General features: G+C 36.2%; 1 protein-coding gene and 1 long non-coding RNA gene across 2 annotated transcripts in view; both read left to right on the forward strand.

The window, feature by feature from the left end:
• The first annotated feature begins 387 nt into the window (after positions 1–387).
• LOC144422053 (uncharacterized) overlaps positions 388–24532 on the forward strand; it is an 82357-nt gene continuing 58212 nt past the window's right edge. The window contains exon 1 of the long non-coding RNA XR_013475127.1: positions 388–504. This is a non-coding gene — a long non-coding RNA (uncharacterized LOC144422053). The remainder of the gene's footprint in view (positions 505–24532) is intronic.
• LOC144422049 (uncharacterized) lies at positions 10432–13789 on the forward strand. Its single transcript, XM_078111786.1, has 3 exons — positions 10432–10839; positions 13220–13406; positions 13575–13789. The coding sequence occupies exons 1-3, from the start codon at positions 10741–10743 to the stop codon at positions 13730–13732; spliced, it is 444 nt and encodes a 147-aa protein (XP_077967912.1). The 5' UTR covers positions 10432–10740; the 3' UTR covers positions 13733–13789.

Consider the following 24532-nt stretch of genomic DNA (forward strand, 5'->3'; position numbering starts at 1 on the left):
GCCTACTTCGAGTTTACAGCTATCATCACTTCTGTGCTCATTCGTTCTATTACAATATTTCAATGACGTAGTTTATTTATTTCTGCATGTTGCAAATCTATGATTGTGAAAAGTGACAATAGCACAGCAACGAAACGACAGTTCTTTTTTAATGAGCAATTCGAGAGTCCTGCTGCACGCTTACACAAACGTATTTCTGTAACCTTTTGTCTGACCAAAGTCAGACATCCGCAGTCAGACATCCGCAGACAAGCAGTTTACAACAATCAACTTTTTTATTGTTCAGGGCTAGGCTTTTATTATTTTTTAATTCACATTCATTCAGATTTATGACGTCATAATCAATCTAATAAAGCATTTAAATTTCGTTCTTTCAATTTAGATAACAAGCGATACAGGCAACGTTCGCACATTTACGCACATTACTTGGAAATTGTGGAGTATAAAAACCAACTTAAATACCTTCAGAGAAGATAAGCATAAATCAAAAGGTTAACAGATGATGTGAGTTTAGCTTTCTGTTTAGATTGTTTTGTAACTTTTCTAACAGTATTTCATTTCATTTAGAATAACTGAATATTTGAATACATGCTCAAAATATCTGTTCATGGAACAGCTATCGCTGTGCTTTGTTTATTCAAATATAAATTTTTCTTCCGCGGTTAACTTGCCTGTTGAGAGTGGCTCAGAGTATCTAAGTAAACCAGTCTCAGTTTATAGGAAGTGTTTCTTAACATGGGTTTTAATGGGTTCGACAAAGGTGCTGGTTTGAAACATTAGTATGTCATGGAGTACTTGTGTTATCATGTTATGTAAACCTACAGTTCACTGCAGATATTGAAGTTTATAAAATAACACAACTATTTGTTATTACTCAACAGTAATGCAATACGTCATACTGTATATATTGAAGACTTTTGTCTCCTTTCGAGCATTCTACAAAATTAACTTTAACCGTTCAATCCAAGAAGCAGTTGACGCGTGGATTGTTCACTTGCAACCAAACTAGTCCGGTAAATTTGCTTATTTTTTGATAAAGTACACAGTTGTCTTGGCGACGACGGTTCACGTATTGTTCGCTTATTTGCGTCCTTGGCGGGGTCAGCAAAACGACATGTCGACGGCTTAGGTACAATGGGAAGCAATTTTGTCCTTGCGATGAGGAAATTGATACATAAGTTCGGCCAACCAGTGACGATCGCTTGGGCCTGTTTCTAAAAGGTCGTAGATAGCAAAGACTCAGGAATTCAATAGCCGCAAAATCTCCGATTTTAAATCATACGTTCAAGCATCCACAAAAACGTAGTTGCTTCTGCAATGGTTTACATTCTTCGTACCCCTTCGTAAATATAAATCGTACCCGTGTTACCATTAACACTTTATGTAACAAAGGCGTTTCACAAGATACAGAAGTAGTAAAATTGTCGGTGAAATCTGGTTACGACGAATATTGGAGTTAAACAACGTGTTTGTGATCAAGTCACAAAGACCACATTCAGATAGAATGCTTAAAAAAGTTCAATATATGCCTCACTTGCAGGATATTCCGTTGGCCGATATTGAAGCGAATCAAGCTATGATTTTAATCGCGGCAGATAATCTCATAGCGTTCTTCCAGCTTTTGCATGGAGTGGGTCGACAACGTGAACCAATAGGAATTGAATCTCCTCTTGGTTGGACTTGATCGGAAATTTGCGTACAAGTATTGACAATAAGACAATTTCAAATTTGATGCATTGCGGAATACGTGACCATTATACCATGCTACAAGAACAAATCGGATAAAATTGGTCCAGCGAATCTGTAGGCACGGCAAACAATTTTTCGCATAGTGAGTCCTTCGAAGATAGACGAGAATATATTTTCACGAACAGTAAAATTAAATGTTTTGACCGTCCTGATGAATTCGGTTTCATGGAGTTGAATGGAAATTGCGAAAAGTCACTAAACAAACACGCAGCTCGTATGAGATTCAAAAGTCTTACAAAGAAACAACGATTCAATGAATAATCGCGTCGGGGTGCTTTTTCATTTTCTGGAAAGACCGACAGCTATAAACGTCAATATAAAAGCCATGCTTCATTTATTCTATTTTTGAAAAATGATATTAATTCAGCAATTTTTAACTGTACAAATAACTGTTTTTCTTGGAAACAGCCATGTGCGTATAAATTATTGCCTCGTATTGCTTTCGTAGCTGTTGATTCATCTTATGTGGCGAATTTTTGTTGTTTAACGGGAGATACGTACGATAGCGGACATAAATTTCCTAGAAGCGCATTATCAATTATCGATATACACTTTTACGTTGATTTACTTACTTCGAAATAGAGTTCGATTCATTGGTATCAGCATCTAAGAACGTGATTGAAATGTTACACAATAACGGGTTCAAGACGACAGATTGGGTTTCGAATTCCAAATCAGTTTCACGTGAGATATAGCCTACATTCATCGTCTCGCCACAAGAATTGATTTAGATATCGAGAGACTTACTGTGAAAAGTGCTTGGGGCTGAACTGTGGAAGCGAGAGAGATTGCTTTATACTTGAACACCAGGAGTTCACAGGTTTTGTCACAAATAGAAAAGTCCTTACTGTTGTAAGTTCAATACTTGATGCTTGGGATGAAAAATTCAACAATGAGAGACTGAAGTGTTGGTCAAAGTGGAGTAATTCTATAAGTTTTCAAAATATTTCAATTCCTCGTCAATTCAAAGATGTGGAATGTAAATATTCCCTGTACAAATTTGGCATATTCTGTCATATGATATCGAAGCATCCCAAGAAGAACCCAGGGTCGTTCTACTTAACGCTGATTCCGCGCAAACTCCCACAGATTACTGCGATATAAGGATGAATATTCCTCAGTTTTTAGAGAATTCGGACATTGGACTAGTTTTTGACGCTACTCCCCCCGCATCAGGATTCCGCCTCATTGATGGATGACTTCCTGTGAATAGAATTGGCTGCTATATTTGCGTTATAATATTTTTATTTATTTCCAGTGGATATGATATTGTTTCAATTTCTTGATGAGCATAATGTGTCCCAATTTCGCATGATTTTTAACTTTTCAGAAGGCCGTTTTGTGAAATTCGAAACATTGATGTGCAGTCCAGTGCGTCTGTACAGACGATAGAATATTATTCATCACGTTACCGGTACCGTACGGTATTTCATATTCGAGTACCGGTACGGTACTGTGCGGCAGGTTAAACATCTGCTTCAATAGATTTATGTCATTTATACCTGTTCTTTCTTCATCGTCTCCCGTTGTCCGTCCACTACAACTGATGATTATCATAATTTGGTTGTGATAACTGAGCCACTACAAATTCCCGAATATTTCCCCATAACACGCTTTTATTCACTGTCTGTAAGCTACGAAACGGGGAATACCCCAAATTACTATCTGATGTATTGCGTGGCTCTCAGATACACCCTAGTGTCATGACGATTTCTCGTTAAAACCGTATTAGTATATATTTACGGCTAAACTATACTATGCTATATTGATCTACTAAAATTATATGTTAATTAAATAGTTGAATCTTGGGTGCCGCTGCTAGATAACCAACTTTGGTTCCCCACGGCTTCCCTTCCCAAGTAAAATTATGTTCTTGAATTTTTGCTTATTTTTTGCATCATTTATTATTTTACTGGTTGGAAAAAATAAACTTGACTATAGACTCTGTATCGTATGTTAATTTAGTTTAAAAGGTATTCGAATGGAAATAGATTTAAAGTTGTGGCCTAATTAGTACAAACGTGAGAATATTTACAGTGACATGTTAAATAAGTGAAGTTTTCAAATTAGAAGAAATTTCTGACCACTTCGGTTTTTTCATAATCATCAATTTGCTTTGTTATTAAAATTTTTGTTCAAATGACTTATATTTTCCTATACACTTCACGGAATTTGTTCCCCCTATATTCTATTTTTTGGATACTTCTCTCACCGAAATAAAATGTTCGAAATGCACGATTTTTTGTGTTCATGATTTCATTTATATGTATGCTCTTGTGGTATATATTAACAAAGTTTATTTCGTCGTGCAAGAAATCACCAAATATTATAGAAAACAAAATACTATACATGACAATATTAAATTTCATTGCAATTGATAGGAAGGTGCGGATGATCAGAAATGATCATTGTGAGTCTGCGACACTAAAATTTAGTACGAGTCAAAATTTAAAGAAAAGAGGCTCTAGACACAAAAAGAAACTTTTAAAAAACTTTACAATAAAGTAGAAATAATATAAATCTTTACATATTATTTGAATAGGGAAAATAACTTAGCAGTTGGGGGAAAAAAATTAGGACACAATATTTTCAAAAAATGCTTCATTTTATTATTCCGCTGTACATCGGTACGACTACTGAGCTTAAATTATTATTTATTGACACATGCAATATTAAAATGCACAATAATTCATATTCAAGAAAAATAATACATATGTGAGTATTTACAACAGAACTGTGTGGTGGTATTCGTTCAATTCACCGCGAAAATCTCGCGAAATCGGTTCTCTAAAATCAGCAGTAACTATCCGGTTAACCGTATATTTAAAATACGGAATACCGGATATATCCGTTATCCGGATAGTGAAAATTATAGGTATCCGAACTAACCCTAGCGATAATAGGATAAAAAAATTTTGGCTCGCCAAAAGGGAGAACCGGAAAAATAGTGACAAAACAAAACAGCAATGCTCAATAATGTGAGGACAAACATTAAAACGAAGTGTTATCAAATCTTTCACAGTAACGGTAATCTCATTTATTAAAAAAACTCCCGATTTTGCTGACCCCCTAAATGTGATCGCCGAACCACCATGCTACGATGCGCAATTTTTTTAATTTTGATGACGTCATCATATATAACTTTGAAGTGAAAAACAAATCTCGTAGGGCCTACATAAATGTTTGAAATAAATAAAAGTAATAACCTTCTAGCAGCAGCAACACTTCAATCATTGAAAATTTCAGAGCAAATGATTATGTATTTAAAGAGAAAAGCTATTGAAAAAATTTGGAGATGGAGATTGCAAAATCATTCCTATAATTTTCCTCAGCGCCTCGTCGCCAATGATCGCACAGTAGTTTTCAAATTTGTCAAACAGAACGCGTAGTTCTGCAATAAATTTAAAAAAAATTAAACATCGATATCCACCAGAGCGCAAGACTTGATACACGCGTGATTAAAAGAACCGACATTTGTATGTGGAATGCCGAAATAATCACGCCATAATCGTGAAACATACTTTAGCGGAAGTGGTTCCCAAACTTTTTAGAGTTGGGACCCACTATTTATTACCAAAGCTTATGGCGACCCACTTAACTTTAATTTTAATTTAACAGAACACAGCAATGGCTAATCATTGCAAAACTACCGTGTTTCCTCGAAATGAAGACCTGGCCTGAAAATAAGATAATAATTTGAATTTTTAAAATGATTTCAGAATGACCCTACCCATAATATAAATTTAAAATGTGTGGAAGAAGAAAGGTTCATTAACCTGAAGTAAGGTGAAGATCACACCACTATTAAAGATATTTGTCAATTGATTTTTGTATAGAAAATACAAATAGAAACTAGGGATGTCGGTTTTTATATAATATTTAGTAAAAAATCTTGTGATTTACTACAATGTAATTTTATTTTTGATAAATGAACACAAAAGACCTATTCCAAAAAAAACCATAGTGTTATTCTTCAAAAGAAATAAATCTATATCCTGTCTAAATTTCGGGGAAACACGGTAAGAAGTGCTGTACAGTGTACAAAACTGCTACGCGTAAAAAAGCCACATGGTCATTCTTTGTGTAGCAAATTTTTGTTTCTTTGAGAAGATCGTAAAAAAGAACCAATCACAGATTCGAATTTAAATTCAATTTATTTTGTTTTTTTGAAGATTTACGTATTCGAGTCTCCACCGATCCTAATAACCAGTATAATTACCCAAAGCTCTCTACATCTTTTCACGACCAACTAAGATTCATTTTGCGACCCACCAGTGGTTCGCGACCCATAGTTTGGGAACCGCTAAAGTTTAGCCTATATAAAATACGGTACTAAAATTTAAACATTTTAAAATGTTGGCTTATGAACTCATTTAAGTGCGGGCTGAACGCGGCCCGTGCATGGGGCGTTGGTTGGACAGCCCAAACTATGTTTTTTTATTCCTCTTCGTTTTCTTTTAGATATATTCTATATGCGGTTATAATTTCGCAATTTTTAGCGTTTTAACGTCATAATGATTCTATCAAAACATATGAATTGTGTTCTTTTATTCAGATAACAAGCGATTCACGCTCATTTACAAACATTCCTTAAAATGTGGAGCATGAGAAATTGACACGAAACTCAAATACCTTTAGTTTAGAGAGAAGAAAACCAGAAATTAAAAGGTTAATGGAAGATGTAAGTTTAGCTTTCTGTGTAGACTTTCGTAAGGGTGATGAAGGAAGCTTTTGATCCTTCTCTAGAAACATTAGTAATGTTTCATTTCATTTCGAATACTTGAACACTTGCTCATTCTTCTGTTTTGCACGTTAGTATATTCTTCAGATTCAATATTCTAGAAATGTTTCCGACCATTCAAAAGAAAAAGGAAAATTTACATTCGTAGCTGATTATTATTAGTTGGAGATCTTTGACAACGCGCCACAATAAACAACAAGTCCTGTCACGAAGTTAACGATTTGTTTCTGAATCAGTTACCAGTGTTTGATATTAGAGAGCAAAGTGCATATTGCCTGTGCCTTAATGAAATTCATCTTAGAATCGGTGTAGTTTGTTCAGAACAGTCAACACGATGGAACTTGGAATAGAATCAGGAACATGGCATCTGCTGAAAACAATGAACATAAACTAAATATTCCATACGGCAAGACAATTTTGCAATATCATAATATCACAACTCTCTAACTTTTAAATCAATCAGCACGATATAGATTAAAAACATACAAAATTTAACAGTATATATCCTACCCAATGTTTCGACTTTCTAAGTAACACAATCAAATGAAATATTCTCTAAAGCAGGGTCGGCCAACCTGTTCTGGTTTTGCTACACAAACTACAGGTTAATGAACAAACAAACAATACCCTCACACCAAACTTTCACAATTATTAGAATAATGAACTGTTGTTTCCCAACCATTGATGGGGCGCCATCAGTGATTATTCCCGAAAGTTTCGCCAAAGGCAAGCGAATATGCTTGATCATTTTTATCATAGCTCCCAACAAATCAATGCCTCCAGTCGTGGCTTAATAGGGACAATGATTGCGAGCTCTTTGGTAATTTAAAATCATCATTAACTCCCCGCAAGAAGATCGCCAAGTTGTCAACTGAGCAGGAAACTTGATGTCAGTGCTATTGCCAAGCGCCAAGGAATACGATGAAAATTTTCCCGCTTTTGCAATTAAAGTTTCCGCTATAGATTTCCCAGGCTCTTCAACACGACGAGTTATGGTCTGTCTTGACAGGCTATTTTTGCAAAAACGTCTTTTATTTCTGGACGTAAAACATTGACAACCCAAACAATACATAATATACATTCCTTAGATTGTTTTGCCATATCATCATATAGAGTAGTAAAAGACCAAGAGTGTAAGCGACTATGGCACCTTTATGTATCGATATCTCCTCCCAGTTGGTTTCGATTCAAAATGACACTCATGGCACGTTTGAAAGGGCTGGCAGAGCGCATTTTAAAAAAAATAAAAAAATCGTTTGTATCACATCTTCACTCAATATTTTTTATTCAATTCTGGAAAATACAGCGCGGGCCATTCTAAATGCTACCGCGGGCCACGGGTTGGACGACCCTGCTCTAAAGTGACTAAAATCCAATTTTTATGACTATAATATTAAAGCAGTAGTCATTGTGCTAATTTGACAGTAATACTGCCACAAACTATATTTATATTACACTTGAGAACCTCAATTTTTATTGTTATTTCCAACAGATACATAACGAGTACTACCAACAATACAGAACCTGTAAATACTGATTCACACCGAATACTGAGCTAGACTGAGACAAGACATCCAACCATTGCGCTTCCAATTTACTGATTATCTTAATAAATTGAGAGACTCACAACTTACCATTGTGTAGTACGTCTGACGCGCCTTCGTTGTTTACCTAAAAACGTCAAAATTTGCCCTGGCCAACATTCCGATGGCACAGTAACAGCCTATAATTTATAGGGTAAATCAGGATGGACCAAACCGCGGCCCGAGCACACATTTCCTGCGCCCCGCAGAAAAATTTCAGCGTGTACTAAACCATTGGTAGATATGAGAAAAGATACCAAAAATACCACGATATTTCTTAAGAAGCAAATGGGTAAACTCGCATTGTTTTATCACTTTTGTGTTTTCTCCTACTGCGGCCCGTAAGACATCGTCAAAAATGTTCGCGTCCCGGCAACTTTGGACCACCCTAGGGTAGATCTTATATAACGAATTCTGCAATTAGTAGAAACAAAAATGAATGAAGCCTCGATAAAACATGTAGGGAAATCGATTTTCAATACGATTCCAGAAAATCTGTGGATTCCACACATATAAAAATTTAGATTCAAAGCTCGCTCTATCCCAATCGCTAAGACAAGTAGTAATTTCACAACGTATTCATATATCACAGAGTTGGTTTAGGATTAAATGTAATTACTTTAAGCCACATAACATGTATTTGGAAGATTGCCAATCATATCTCCCTGTCCCTTATTTTTCTTTTATAGTGCGAGAAAATTCCATTTGTACAGGCATTCAGTGAACGAGAGTAAACTTTTTTCCTATCCTAGGTAACATTCGGGACACGCGAAAGACCACTCATTTAACCTTATTTCTTGACACGTGTGGATACCAAGAGATAACCACCAAAGACTTCTAGGAGAATGATAACAGCAACAAAATATGTGGATAATAAAATATGTAAATTTAGCGTTCTTTGACTTGTCTTCTTCAAACCTCCCCTTTCACACTAAAGTCATAAAATCAAACATTTCGTACAGTACATACCGGCCCCGGTAATTTTATGAACTGTTCTTTGGATAACATAGGGAAATGATTTTCAAAAAAAAAAGAAATGTTTGCTCAACTTCCAAAAACAATTGATAAAATAAATACAGTAACAAAACCAATGAAGATAAGCAAATTGCCAATGCAAGAAATTCAAAAAAGGATAGAACCAAAAACTAGCCCCCACTCAAATATAATTCGAATTTTACACCTAATATTCCCACAGTGAGAATGTATGTGTGACTGTGTATGTGTAGTGTGGATGCTATTTATGTAGTGTGTATTTTGTGCGTAAATGTACTCAAAAAGCGTAGACAGAGCTTCATTATGTCGCGCATATAAGTAGAATTGGATATGCACACTTTCACTTTTCACTCCTTGATCATCAGGGTGACAAGATCTCCAACTTCAAAGTTGCGTTGAATCTTGAGTCGGCACTGTAATTGGGGAAGATATTCGTTTGTCAAGCGATGACAAAATAAATCATGTAATCACTGAACATGTCTGTATTCCTCTTCTGTATTCATGTGCTCGAAGAACAAATCAGGTGGCAAAGACGGTTCTAATCTATTTATCAAAATTGAGTTTGGAGAAAAGGGCATTCAAGTCTTTCGGATCGTCGCACGGTGGTGTGAGTGGACTTTATTTTTTGACGCGTGTGGATTCCAAGAAATTCCTTCAACGAGAATGATAATAGCAACAAAATGTGGGGATAATAAATAATGTGAGTTCAGCTTTCTGTGACTTCTCAAATACTGGCTATGTGAACTTCAAATCTTCCTTTCGTATTACCCGATTCTTCAAGACTCTAGCAAATGCAATATTTGTGCATACTCTACATCTTTCTATCTGCTTCTACCTAGTTACTTCTCAGTGGTGTCGATTTGAAACCGGAAAAGTCACAACCGTTGGTTACAGGGAAATTAATGAGTAAACCAGCGTTATGCTGCTTTAGTCAAATGTAAGTTGTATGTTCTTGAAGTTGTGGGCAACAGTTATAAATATACCACTGCCTGTTTCGAGTTTACAGCTATCATCAGTTTTGCGCGAATCGGTTCTAGTACAATATTTCCAGGATGTAAATTATTTATTTCTGCATGTTGCAATTTCAAGATTGGGAAAAGTGACAATAGCACAGCAACTAAACGCCAGTTCTTTTTTAATGAGCAATTCGAGAGTCCTGCTGCCCGCTTACACAAATGTATTTCTGTAACTTTTGTCTGACCAAAGTCAGACAAGCAGTATACAACAATCAACTTTTTTATTATTCAGGGCTAGGCTTTTATTAGTTTTAAAATGCATCCTCATTCTATTATATGACGTCATAATGGATGTTACAAAGCATTTAAATTTTGTTCTTTTAATTCAGATAAAAAGCGATACAGGCAACGTCCGCACATTTACCCACATTACTTGAAAATTATGGAGGATAAAAATCAACTCAAATATCTTCAGAGAAGAGGAGATTGGCAGAGATCAAAGGGTTAACTAGCTTCAAAAAAATTATTTATTTGGGCTTGAACTTCTGTTTGCGTATGATATTCTCAGAAATTTCGCAAAATTTTCAACCACTCAGTTTTCTGCTGAAGCGCAGGGCATGGAAATGAAAGAGTTCAAACGGTGAATACAGAACATTACGTAGTTGTGCTAAGAAAAATCTGGACATCACTTGAGGGATTGATAGAGGACGCCCCATACATGAAATCAGACGCTTGCTTTCTTGAGGAAAAAGTCAGAGCAATGACATCCAGTGGGATGTATCGGGATATGGCCGAGAAAGAATTAGAGAACAGGAAAGTAAATAATTATCATAATCATCAATTACGTTTCATTGTTTTGTATATCTTCTATTGACTACACAAAAATATTATTTCAGTAACACCGCTCTACTTGTTGTTTTGATCGCGAATGTTTCTTTAATTTTCATATATATATATATATACACACACATATATATATATATACATATCACAAAATTAACAGTAAATCCATTATCTACAAAGAACAAAATCATCTAAGACTACCTTTTCTGTCCCATGTTCTTGTATAGTGGTATTCAGACCACAGGATATTGTGAATGAAGTAACCCATTGATAAACATTCTATTTCCCTTGTTTAATCATTCCACTAACTAGTTTCGGTCTTCCGTAGTCAACTTGAAGTCATTCGGCCTTTTGATCTGTCGGCAGGCAAGTAAAGTTTAATATTATAAAAAACAAAAACTAGAGAGTGAATACTTTTATCAATTTATCAAAAATCAAGTATGTTTGAACTGTTACACCTTCTTTGCTACGTGTTATATACACGTATATGTGTATAACTAACTATGTCTGGCAGCTCACATCCCCAATCTCCCCTTTTAGATCAATTATCAAGCATCCCGTCATACGCATTATGATTTACGTCGTATATCGATACAGCTTTATTAGCTGAGTCTGGTATCTCTACTTCTCATTCCCATTTAACAGTATAAGCCTATGCTTCGAATATGAACAAAGAAATATCCTTAAAATGTAGGAAAGGGTGGGCCGAATAATCTGCGTGTTTCTTCTCCGGTACTATTTAACATACTTTAGCGGAGTGAACCCCAGCTGACTTCTTCAGAGGTCAATAAGCCCACATTAGATTGTAATGCCAATGTTCGTATATTGTAAAGTCGTACGATCGATGTATAAATAGCAGATGAGGAAACACACGTAAATTCTTGACACGAATATATAGTGATGGAACCAAAATTTCTAACTAAGCAAAAACGATAAAACAAAGACAAGCAACTCTTGGGCGAGGAAAAGTTTGTTCTTCGGATGGTTATTGTGAACCAATCACATAAGGTATTCTTCCATAGTACATCCACAGGTGTCGGTGGTTTTTCCAAGCTTCTAAAGCAGTGGTTCCCAACTTTTATGACTCGTGACTCGCTTCCGGATGTTTTTAGCACTCATGACCCTCTGTTTATCATTACAATGGAATTTATAGTGTTGTTAGGATTTGCAGATTCCAAATCCAATTATGTTCGAACAATTCATGCTCAACAAAATGAAAACGAGAATATCGGTCAGAGACCGAAGACTTATCGATCGAAAGTTAGGGGATAACCAAAACAGCGCTCTTACTCCATAGTGACACCTTTGTCCCATCACTAATTAATTAATAACTCGCTAATTATACGACATAATTCGCCCAAAATCTGGTCCGAGATAAGATTAATGCACATGCAAAATCTGGAGCAGATTCAATCTCTTAATAAACAATAAAATCGAAAATAAACACCCTGGGTACCCTTCTCAAGAACTAACAATAATATAACAGACACAAGAAAAACCTAAAACACTAAAAATTCAACTAAAACAACCACAACTGCACTGCTGCAAACCACAGCATAGAAGGGTTGTCAACTTTATGTTAAACCATTCCGGGACACTCTTATGTCTAGAATTTGAAAATTGACGCAACAGAAGCTTGGGAAACACGAAAGACATCAGAGGCAACAGTGCGCGCTGGGCGTCAAAAAGAGATGATCGTGCAGCGTTATTTTCACACACACAACCTTAAGCCTGTAAATAATTTTATCATAATCAAAGAAATATGTGAAATGTTGACTATTTGAGGCAGGAATGAAAAAATAAACTAAAACACGGAAAATGTGCAATTTGTGCCAAAGTAGATTTAATTATTTAACAGAAACACAAAAAATCAGTCTTCATCGTGTTTGAATTTGTATTTTTCTTGTGATTTGTCGCTTCAAGGAGATCTTTGTTAGTTTTCACAAGTGAATTTTCATTTCATGTTCCTGCCAAAAGTTTATATTAAAATTCATAATTCCTACGGGAATATAATAATCAATGAACTCTCGCTACGACAAAGAGCTGTCAGCATGACGTCCTATAATATAAGGCTATTCGAGCCTGAAAACTGACCGAATAATGAAAACCAACTCATAAAAGGGCCTCACACTAGCAGTGCATTATTGCCTAAACTAAAAATAAGAAACGCAAAATATTGTTACACACCGCAACTTTAATAACTAAATTTTTCAACAAATCTCACTGGATTAAGTTTTTAAAGCTTTGTCTTACTGTACTATTAAATAAAAAAACAACATTTAAACTATTTTTAGTTTCCCCTTTTTTTTTTATTAAATGAAGAGAGAGATTCCATCGTGAACAAATTTATGCAGGTGCGTCAAGAAATAAAAATGATGTTCGATAGTTTGGATCATTGCAAAATAGCAAATGTGAGCGCTCCGAGGATCCAACGATTCAATACTCAACTGCCGATGAATCTATCAAGAAGTTTTTTATGTAATAAGGAAGGACATTTTAAAAGAGACTGCCCGTGTTGCAATAAAATTGGAGATAGTTTCGGTAGGTGTAACCGCAGAAATATTTTGGATCGAGATGGAAACAATTTTCCACGGCACAAAAATTGTAAACTTTGTCGTGAAGAGCGGTGGGTTGCCGTTAGAAGCGCATTTGCCCAGTAAAGCTCGTAAATTAGCAAAATTAGAAGTATTTTAAATTGTAAATGTTTAGACATCAACCACCACGTTGTGAAGCATGGAAATGCAGACGAAGTCAGTCGAAAGACACTTCTAAGACATCTTGCGAAATGTGATGCTCGTTTGGACTTTTCATGGAAAATAGATTTTGACATACCAGCGGGAAGGGTGAACTCCATAGGATTCTGTTGAGATTTGGGGTATGCAGATGGCAATCTGAGTGCAATGCAAAAACAGACCCGAATTTGTCAGAGGTATTCCATTGGATTATTGCAAGTTGGATTTGTTTTATTTACAATTGATGGTTCCTGACTCAATGATGAATAAAATTCTGCGTTTTACGCATGATAATTTTCACGGAGGTGAACATTTGGGTATTGACAATACTTGTGGTAAAGATTGTGATTTAGCAAAAATGTTGTCCACAAATCCAAGTGCTCCATTAATTACATCTATATAGTGAGTTGCGGCATCTGCAATGAATTGGGATTAAAGTAGTCTGCGTTTTACGAGCACTGGCAATTGTTATTTATTAGGGGTAACAAACCCGTTTCAACCCCACAAGTTGGGATGTTGCCCTATACCAGTGGTTCATAAACTGGGGGGCGCGAGATGCTCACAGGGGGGCGCGAGAGGTCACAAGATGGAGTCGGAAATTTACATGTAACGGCTCCTGAAACGGTCTCCGCGTTCGTTGAAAATACCGGCTTTTTTCGTGTTATAATAAATTTTTCTGTCTCGTAATAACTACAATAATTCAAAATGTCTCACTATTTTAATTCATTCGTGTTCAAGGTAACTCGCGGTTGCGGCGACTCACGACAAAATAGACTCATTACCTATCTAAAACACCACGCCAATCCGCGGACATAATAAAGTGTGTTCAACTGCCCGATTATATTTAGTTTTTATATATATTGCACTCATGCGAATTCGTTGTCGTCATTAGAAAAATCTGGTATAATATCCCAGAAAGTATATTTAATTTAGTACAATTAACATACATGTAAAGTATATTAGTAGATGAAAAATACATATTCATCGGAACGAAATCCCCGCGGTACGGTTTCTGAGTCAGTCCTCGAGATTACGCCAGTCGTTACAAGAGCAGACTTTTGCAGACGGATATGTAATGGTTTTTCTGTAGAATGAAATGTTCAATTCATGATTGATATACTTATTTAAAATGGTTGCTTTATTCATTTAATTGTGATAAATTAAATCTGCGATTGCGTCGATAAAATAAAAGCACCAGTACTCCAAAATAACACGGTAATCCGCAACCATAAAAATGTCGATTACATTTTGTTTTGATTTGTATTCTTGCCAATTTCACCAATATGAGCTGTCCCTGCAACTCTTACTCCGCTCTATCGCAATGCCGCTACTCGATTAATTTCAAGATATCACCGTTACAGATATTCCTAAGTCTGCGATTCCACGGAGTAAAATTTATATCAAGTCTGTAGTTTTAGAACACTACTGGTGTGCCGCACGCACAAAGAATTTATGAGATTTTCAATGTCTAATAAAGTGTTTTTAGTCTGTCGCGGTCCACCCCAAAACAGAACTCATGGCGTTTTCCGTTTTATTTTTAGTATTTTATAATGCCACTGTTACAATAAAAAAAATTTCAGTTACGGATTCACTTCTTTATTCTATCTTTAGCATCTTGTCGCTGATGATTATAATAAAAACTAACTCGTTTCCCTCAGAGGTGTCATGGTCATGGTTCCATTCGAGAACAAAAAAAGTAATTATAATCGTCTTCGCGGCACAAGAATATCTCGAGGGAAATTTCGGATTTAGGAAAAATAAACACCGAAATCAAGATTTTTAGGGCTTAAATAACACGCCACGCTGATGTAAACAATGGAGATTTAAACAAAATGCATTTGCAAACGCCTTAGCCACAACAATTAATTGACATTTTACGTGTCCTATGTAAACGTTTAAGAAGAAAATACATTAAAGCATAGGTTTATTGCCTGTTTAGTTTTGCTTAATAATTAGTTTGACTTTGCCAAGTATTGCAAACTGAGCGGAAAAACGAGAATGTATGATGACCAACCCCTATTTGGCTTTATACATACGACAGTGAATGGCGAAGTTGTACCCCGAAGCGTTTTATGCCTAAACCATCTGAGCAATGACGCTGTGAGACCAACACTCAGTTATAGCGCCATCTTAATATATAGCAACCTGCCCATCACAAAAGCATTTTTTCAAAGCAAAAAGAGAGGGACGCGAAGTTTGTAAAATTTTTCAAATGGGGGCGCGGCTCAAAAAGTTTAAGAACCACTGCCCTATACGAAAGATGTTTAACTGTTCATGGCAATACAGAATCGGTACATTTGGAACGAGAAGAAAATTTCGAAAGCAGAATCTCTGTCGATTTAGGTCGAAAAAGGGGATTCAATAAGACTGGCACTGCCCCATATCTTCCGGCCGGAAATGGCGCGTTAAAAAATCGATCAAGGCTGTAATACGAATATTGCGAAACTACGTTAACAAAACCCCACAACTGGGAATTTTGCGCTTCCGTTGTAGTAAAGTACAATGCCAGTGTCCGTGCTAGCACTGAGATGACTCCGCACTGTTTGTTAACTGTTAACTACTTGTGTATCCAAGTGGATCAATTGCATGATCATTCACGACGATCGAGTTTTGAGACCCTAGATCAGGGTTGTCCAACCTTTTTGGCAAAGGGCCACATTTAGTTTACGAATGATTGCGCGGGCCACTTGACATGGTTGTTATGTTCTAGCTTTCGCTACAATGACTACTGATTAATGAAAAAACAAACAAAAAAAACATCACACCAATATTATAAAAACAATGAAAATACGAAGATACAGTTAGGTCAAAAATTTTTACCACACATAGATATTTTAATGCCAAGTATGACACCGCCTTTATCCAGTAAGTTTGTCAATATTCGGTGCGATGGACGATGCAGCCATGCATAGCGAATTTTTCATATGACTATCAGAAATTAGTGATCTCGCGGGGGATTTGACATGGTGCATTCGCAAAAAAACTTGCTCGTACAAATAACCGCTGTCAAATATTAAGGTCATAAAAAATGCTTCTTCTAACTTCACAAAAAAAAAAAGGAAAAACAGATTGAAATACAAGGCAGACGATAAAAATAAATTCAAACATTTATTTCCAGCAATAAAGCTCACAAATGGACATAAATAAGAAATAAGCTTTCGATAGCTGGATGGTACTTCTCGAGCGTTTGAATGACCATGAATAATTTTCTTATCAGAGTTTTCAATAACGGCCCATATTTGTGAAAGGCATTGTGATTCGGAGATAACCGCGCGGGCCACTCGGAAACCTTCGGCGTTTCGCATGTGGCCCGCAGGCCACGGGTTGGACGACCCTGCCCTAGATGTTGATCTGCATCGCGAAATATCGTTTGTCAAATCGATGGGATCGTATAAAATATAGATACCACAAAAGTGCGGTAACGCGTCAACATTGCGTTGGAGACCTAGTTCTTGTCCACAGCTGTGCCACCCGGCGGAAACAGGAGCTTAAATGCCATACACAGGTCTATACGTCGATATGCGCGTTTTATCTCGAGTGACGTATAGCATGCGCAGTGGTAAAACTATAAGCGTTCATATCAAGTGTCTTTAACATACTAAAGGAAATTTTGATAGAACAACCGATGATTGCAATGCATGCACAACCTACAGAATAGCCCAGAGCCAGAAATATTAGGATTTTATTTTGATTCGGTTTTAAAGAGAACTAGATAAAATCGTCCCGTCAGAAGTCGAGGAAGACCCGCATTTTATCCCGATGTTGTAAAGCACAATATTTGTAGTTTACTTCACGAGTGTTCGTATTTTTCACGCATTTGTAATTTGTATGTAAGTATAGCACCAGTTACACTGATTTGATATCCTTACTAGAATACAATTTTTTATAATTTAGTTGTATGCTTTTTTCGTTTGAGCTTGGTGTTATTTTGGTATATATCCAGTATTTGATACTTTGCATGTGCAGCATGACCAGAAGATCATGACATTTAATTGAGGGACTGTGTGATGGGATTTGTCTGTGTGTCGTTTATCCTTTTGTTTTTGTCATTCGATTCATTATCTGTTTGATGATGATTGCTGCCAAAATCAAAAGCCAGGAGGCATCGTCGGTCACATTTTTGACCTTGATCTTTACACAGTGCAAATTACCTCCCACAAGATCGTATGCTATTGAGCACTCCAGACAGGTCAACCATAATCTATTGAATTACTAAGCGAGACATTTTTATTGAGAGCTGTGCTAAAGCTGGTACATTTCTGAATGCAATTGCACTGCGTATTCATTTACCATCTAAATAACATTTTCTATATTTTTCTGAAGGATACCCAAAAACGAAATACACAAGACTCAATTGCTGACTTCATTCAAACTCCCAGAGCAGAGAAGAAATTGGAAAAGTGAACTTGTATGAAGATTAATCGATGCTTTACTATTTAGCTTGGGATCCGAATAAAGAAGGGTTAAGTTGCTAGTTGCAATGATAAAAATGATCGCGTGTTTTAGCTCAAAGTAAAGCAAACACCTATTTATGCCATTAGCATTCCGAGCACCTCTGATGAAATCTGCCTTGGATCAATGGTACTTTCCTGTCAATCTTTTTTCAATCATGTACTCATGAGCCTATTTATGTTTATTCAAGTTTAATCACGATAAAGTCTATAGCACTAAACTAAAAGCAGTATTGAAACAACATGCTGACACTTATGCTACAATATAAGTTATCCTTGCAGCAGAGATGTTAACATATACGACTGGTGTGTTGTTTATCACTCATTCAGAGTGTCAAAAATTAGAAACCAAATTTCTTTGTTCAACTATTTCTTGCAGGACAATTCATGGGTTATTTAAACTTTTATGTAAAGAATCCCTTCGCGTAAACATGTTAGGTTAAAATATAGATGATTGCGGTGTCTCCTCAAACCATTTCCGATGTTTAAGTACTTCCGACAAAGTCCAATGTACTACAGAGCCATGCGACTACTTGATGCGCTTAAATAGCACATGATTTACACCAGGTACATTCATGTCAAAGATGAATAAAGCACAGCCGGTGTATAGCAAAACGAAGTAATTTGCCGACGTTTCGAATTTATATTCAGAAAAACTTCATCAGGGCATGATATGAAAAGCATAGTATCGTAAACATATAGAGCAGAAAAAAGAAAAGGTAAAATTATCATGGCTTAAAAAGTGGACAGTACGATAATAAATTCGAGTGAATTAGCACAAGTTCAAACAAATATGACGACTATCTAAATTCTAAACAATGACTAATACACATGCGGGAACAATGTAGTTTCTTCATTGTTCATTGAATTTTTCTCTTTGTTAATGTGTTATGATTCGAGAAATAGTCTTTTACTGCAGTGAATTTCATTTCCTGATATTCTGCTGTTTCCTATCTCCTGCTGTTCATAAGAAATTAAAACTGAACCCGTTAAAATCTACTGAAAGAAAATTGGCAAAATTCGTTTGGAGATTATTGCAGGAGGACTAGACCAATGAAGCTACAGGTTAGCTATTGAGAATAACTGATTCTTCAGCTCCATTGCTATACGGACTACCCAAAATTCATACGGAAAGTTTCCCTCTTTAGACCCATAATATCATTCATAGGATCACCAACGTACGAACTTTCCCAATTTTTTAGCGAATTAATCAGCCTATTGGTAAAAAATTCGGAAAGACATGTCAAGAACTCTAAAGGTTTTGTTGACAAAATTCTCCATACAACGGTAGCTCCTGATAAAATTATGGTATCCTCTGACGTCGTTTCACTGTTCACCAATGTCAGATTGAAGTGGTGCTAAGAGTAACCCGGAAACGATTAGAAAACGACATTACGTTTAAGAAGAGAATAAACATTCAATCGACCAAATTTGTGAAACCCTAACAAGTTGTTCCAGCGCAGCGAATTTAAGTTTTGGAAGGGAACAATATCAACAAATTTTCGAAACAGCCATGGGTTTTCCTGTTTCGATCGTGGTGGCTAATATGGTTATGGAGGAAGTAGAGGAAAGAGCCTTAACGTCTTTCCCTAAGAGCCCAAGAATTTGGGAAAAGTATGTTGACGAAACCTTTAACATTACCAAAAAAGATATGGTTCGCAAGGGAATTGCTTAGTCGCTGAATAAAAACTACATTTACCTCTCTTTTCATTGGTCCCGCAAAGTTAAATAAATATGAAAAATGAACAGGTCCAATTATGCAAAGAAAAATAAGGGTCCGAACCTTCCTCTAGTCTTGGTAATAACTGCGTACTCTGTCGTTCGCAGATCAGTTTTAGCTGTACCATCAGTTCAAGTGCCTTAGCATCAGCAGTGGTTATGAACTATATATTTAAAAAATTTTGATCTAACATAGATGAAAATAACTAAAAAAAAATACCTTTAATATATTGCATGCAGTAAAAATTTATCTCCGCATGTTTAGGAGATTCCACCAAAAGATTAAGGCAAATCCTACTTAGATAGTATCAAAATTGCAAATAAGTTTTGTCAACTTCGTGATAGTGACGGTAGATTATTCACCTGGTAAATATTTTAAATTTTCCGACATAAATCAAGAAAAGTGTCCTGCTTAGAAAATGTAAAGAGCTGTTAGCACTCTTATGTGCGGAATATAATAACAATATGAAGATGAAATTTCGAGTGGACACTGCGACTGGTCAATATTTTAATTTATGTGTGCAGCGTACAACCTGTACGTTTTGTTAAATTTCACCAATCTTCTCAGAGTGTGAGGCAAGAGAGCATTCAAATTCTATATTTTTTGTGGCCACTGTCCAAACCGCCAGCTGGAGAAAGCAAATCTTTCTCGAGAAAATCGATAATTTCATCAGCTCCATGGCATAGATAAACAGTGTGAAACGAATAATTTTAAATGTTCTGTATAATGTTTGCCGGTCTTTAAATATCAGTTCAAAAACAGGCGTGTTGTTAGCCTAAAACTGCATATAATGATTAGGGATGGCGGAATTGACTCCGGATTTCATTCCAGATTCGATTCTTTGTGGAATCGATTCCGGTGCATTGAAATCGATTCTTAGGGTTAAAACTTGGTTTGCAAACAAGTATTCACGTTCTGTGACAAGTTCTTCACAAATATGTATGTATAAACTAATCTATGGAGTTGCCACAACGCCGCAAACTTAACTATATTTTTACAATGTCTTTCTCACTCGTTTGCGCTGGTTGAGGGCACATGCCACTTTAGGCCATTTTTGTATATTTCCTCTTATTTATTGCGTTCATTACTTCTATTTACTCGGAGCAAGGGGCATCAAGAAAAGTGAAAAGTTTGTTGCAGTTTATAGGAAGTTTTACACCTAGGAAAGGAAACAGTCTGCAGTCAAACAGACCGGAATAGCAAAATACTCTTCCCTAGAAATAATGGAGCATGTATTGAAAATATAATTAGTGATGGTATGGGTATCTCTGAAATGACTGGCGGTGACATTGGTGAATTGACCAGGGAGGTGGAGGCTTGAGATGAAATATAAAAATATTTGAATGACAGAATTCTTGTCATATCTATGACCCACGAAGAAATGATGCAATGGTGGCAACAAAGCAACAACAAAAAACGTATCCAAACATCGCAGTTGCCGCCTAAAAGTACCTCTGTGTCCCAGCAACATCCGCAGCATCGGAAAAGGCATTTAGCTCAGAGTAGCTTTCCATATCCAAATTCCGATCGAGCTTACAGGAAGTCATGTGAACGAATTGAACTTTTTACTATGACAGTAATTGTTTGACACAAAGTGGACATTATCGTTTTGTTATTTAGGTATTATATATATCTTTGTTAGAATTCAATTTTTTGTTTTTGTTATGAAAAATATCTTTTATCATTACCTACTGTACCAATTGCTGGAAAACTTTCAGTGTACATTTTTGTTTTTCAATTTGCCGCTAGAAGGCTATTAAGTTTATTTAGTTCAAGATTTTTTGGGGGCTCTAAGGGATTCGTTTTTTTTGTGTGCGATTTTGTCTACTGTGACGGATTGAAAACCCATACTACTTGGTTTAGACTTTCGTGTTTGATTCGCTAGTATTGTTTAGGTAGGTATGTTTTCTTGGTAAGCTACATCGAGGAATCGAGAATTGGAATCGAAAATTTAGGAATTGGATAAGAATCGAATACTTGTAAGTACTCATACTTAGCATCCTTAATATTGACTAAAAAGTCCTAATCCGCTAGCCTAAAAATTGTTTCCAATAATAAGCAAAACGGATTAAATACACTCATTGCAATGTGTGATTCTATCTATTCTATCAATGATATGTTTCTATCGCCATTTCTTTTCAGAAATATGTAATTTCTTCCTGTTTGCCATTTTTTCATGCAATGTAATAACACTGCATATTGTGTGTTGATTGTCAGGCAAAGTTCGAGGCTAGATGTAATACGTAAATTTCTGTGCTTCAATGTTGTGGACCAAATAAAGAAGTGTTCGCGGAGGGAGTTTCCCATTTTTAGAATTTGGAGGAAAGGCTTCCAACGAAACGAAACAACGAAATAAATCTGACATACAAAGATGAGCTCTTGCATAATTCTATAATGACAATTAAATATTTTTGCAGCTTGAAAGCTGAAAAAAGATCGCTACGGCGTGGAATATACCCTTAGTTTACGTACTAGTGCGATAGGGTTTTCCGTGTGTTTCCAGGGAGATCTTGAGGACTTTATGAGATAATATATTCGATTCTCATTGCGCTTGTGTGGATGCCTCACCAGAGTTGGGGAAGCACGTGGTGATTATTTGTTGAGATAGTGAAACTAAATTGGACATCAAGGATGTTCGAGGAAATAATTACGACTTACAGCCAGGGTCAGCAATCTGTGGTTCGGATCCGGCCCGCGGAGTAATATAATTCTGCCCGCGACGCTTCACTGAATTATAGTAATAAAACGGCCGTTTTGACGATCATATTCTTTACGTGACAGAATTTATTGTGAGACACTTATAGACTAAATTATATCATAGCCTAACTATTTAGTGAGCCACTCGTTTAATGAGCCTATAATTTAATTATGATTAGACAAATGGCAACAAAATGCAGAAAAGTTGATGATGAGTGCAAAGGGTTCAATGGCGCCAAAAATATTCAAATGAAATTTTTTGAGATACAATGCAATGAAGAAATAAATCTATTTTCTTTTTGAGAGATGTATCACTGCTTGATTTTCAATATAAAAAGTATCATTCGTTCGGTTTTCAACTTTCTAAAAATATGTGCGGCCCGCCAATGACTTGCAGTTGCTACCCTTAATGTTGGCCCGCGAGCGACAAAAAGTTGCCGACCCCGACCCCTGGCGACATAATCGAGCGAAAACGGTCAAGCGAATCTGGGTCATTGCGTTTGCATATCAAGAACCATATTTTGTACCTACTTCAATGAGAATATTTTTTTATCGGACATCTGTTCGTATAATACTATAAACAACTGCGAAAGAAGGCGCATGATTTTTTATGAAGGCGCTAGATTAGAAGGCGCTACAATTTATAGAAACCGGGGACAGTGATCCGAATGGTGAGATTGCGATCATCAATGCATCAAAAACAGGGAAGTCTAGTTGCGCATTAAATGAGGACAGATAATCTATCGTGAACAAAATTACGCAGATGCGACAAGTAATAAATATGAGGTTTGATAGGTTGGAGCATCGCGTAAGAGTACATGAGAGCGCCCCGAGGACCCAACAATGTAATAATCAAGTGCCGATGAATCGATTGAGACGCTTCTTATGTATTCATTTTAACAAAGACAGAAATAAAATGAGGAGAAGATCATACAAAATTCTCTTCCACACTCCAATTTGAACAGCACAAGTTTATATTTTGCATGCATAACCACATATTTTTAAATATTAGCTCTACTAAGAATCAAAAAATCGCTTTAACAAAGTTGCGTGGTTCAATCATTGGACGAAATGATTGCTGGTATTTTGCAGTATGGAGTGCCCACTCGCCCTCAGAAGCCGCTACCTTGTAGTATAATTTAGGAAGTTCTGCTGGTGAAAAAGTCATCGTACTTTGGTTCCCCAAAATGCCTATTTCAAAATTCCCCTTTTTTTCCGCTCGCGCCATAATTCAGATTTTCCCCCAAAATACTAAAATAGTAACATGTCAACTATGAGTAAGTTTTATCGTGTCATTTGACATCAAGAGTCCGGTCCGACAAATTGTAAAAAGTGACACCCATATTTTTTTCCCTGTTATTCCACTTCACCACGTTCATAAAATATTCTATTGTGATAATTAAATTGTAAATTCAATAATTTCATTTAAGACGAAATAAACAAGTATCGGTCAGATCATCGTGGCCAAAGAAAGATTCGCAAAGCTAATTACGCACTCACGTCGAATACTGGCTATGTTTGTCAGTACTTAAATTTGCGAGCAGTTTTTCAACTATGAAAGTTAGCAAGCCAGCCCTCCGCACACGACTAACGGTCAACATTTGTATGCTCTATTAGGACTAGCAAACCAAGGCAAAATAAGGTCAAACATCGAGTCTCTTTCTCTTACGGCTGAAAAACGATGTCAAATATCCAACATAAGTAAATAAATATGTTTCATGTCTCGTTTGTTCTAAGATTCAAGAGTAATTCCACTAAATACAGATTTTTCTTTTTTATGTATCAATTTTGTACTTAATTTGTTGGTTTGTGGCCCGCGTCGTCAATGAGGTTCAAAAAGTGGCCCATGACATATTTTAAGTTGGATACCCCTAGTCTAAGTTATTGTTTAACCCTAAAACTGAGCAGCAAGTGCGTCACAGTAACCCTGCCTATAGGCGTACATTCATCGGATATGCATCTCGAGTAATGACTTTTTAGTGATGATAAAACAGCGTACTAGTTCCTAGAATATTGCGTTTGAAACCTCATAGTAACTCTTTCCTGTTTTCCAGTAATTCCTCTTGT

Source organism: Styela clava, chromosome 4 (assembly GCF_964204865.1).
Source record: "Styela clava chromosome 4, kaStyClav1.hap1.2, whole genome shotgun sequence".
In the NCBI taxonomy this organism is placed as follows: Eukaryota; Metazoa; Chordata; class Ascidiacea; order Stolidobranchia; family Styelidae; genus Styela; species Styela clava.

Bases quoted from the DNA above. Each gene is read 5' to 3' on its own strand.
- LOC144422049 (XM_078111786.1), top strand. From the start codon at position 10,741: ATGAAATCAGACGCTTGCTTTCTTGAGGAAAAAGTCAGAGCAATGACA. The intron at 10,840-13,219 runs GTAAATAATTAT...AAATTTATGCAG, and splicing joins AAGAATTAGAGAACAGGAAA to GTGCGTCAAGAAATAAAAAT. The intron at 13,407-13,574 runs GTAGGTGTAACC...GTAAATGTTTAG, and splicing joins TAAAATTGGAGATAGTTTCG to ACATCAACCACCACGTTGTG.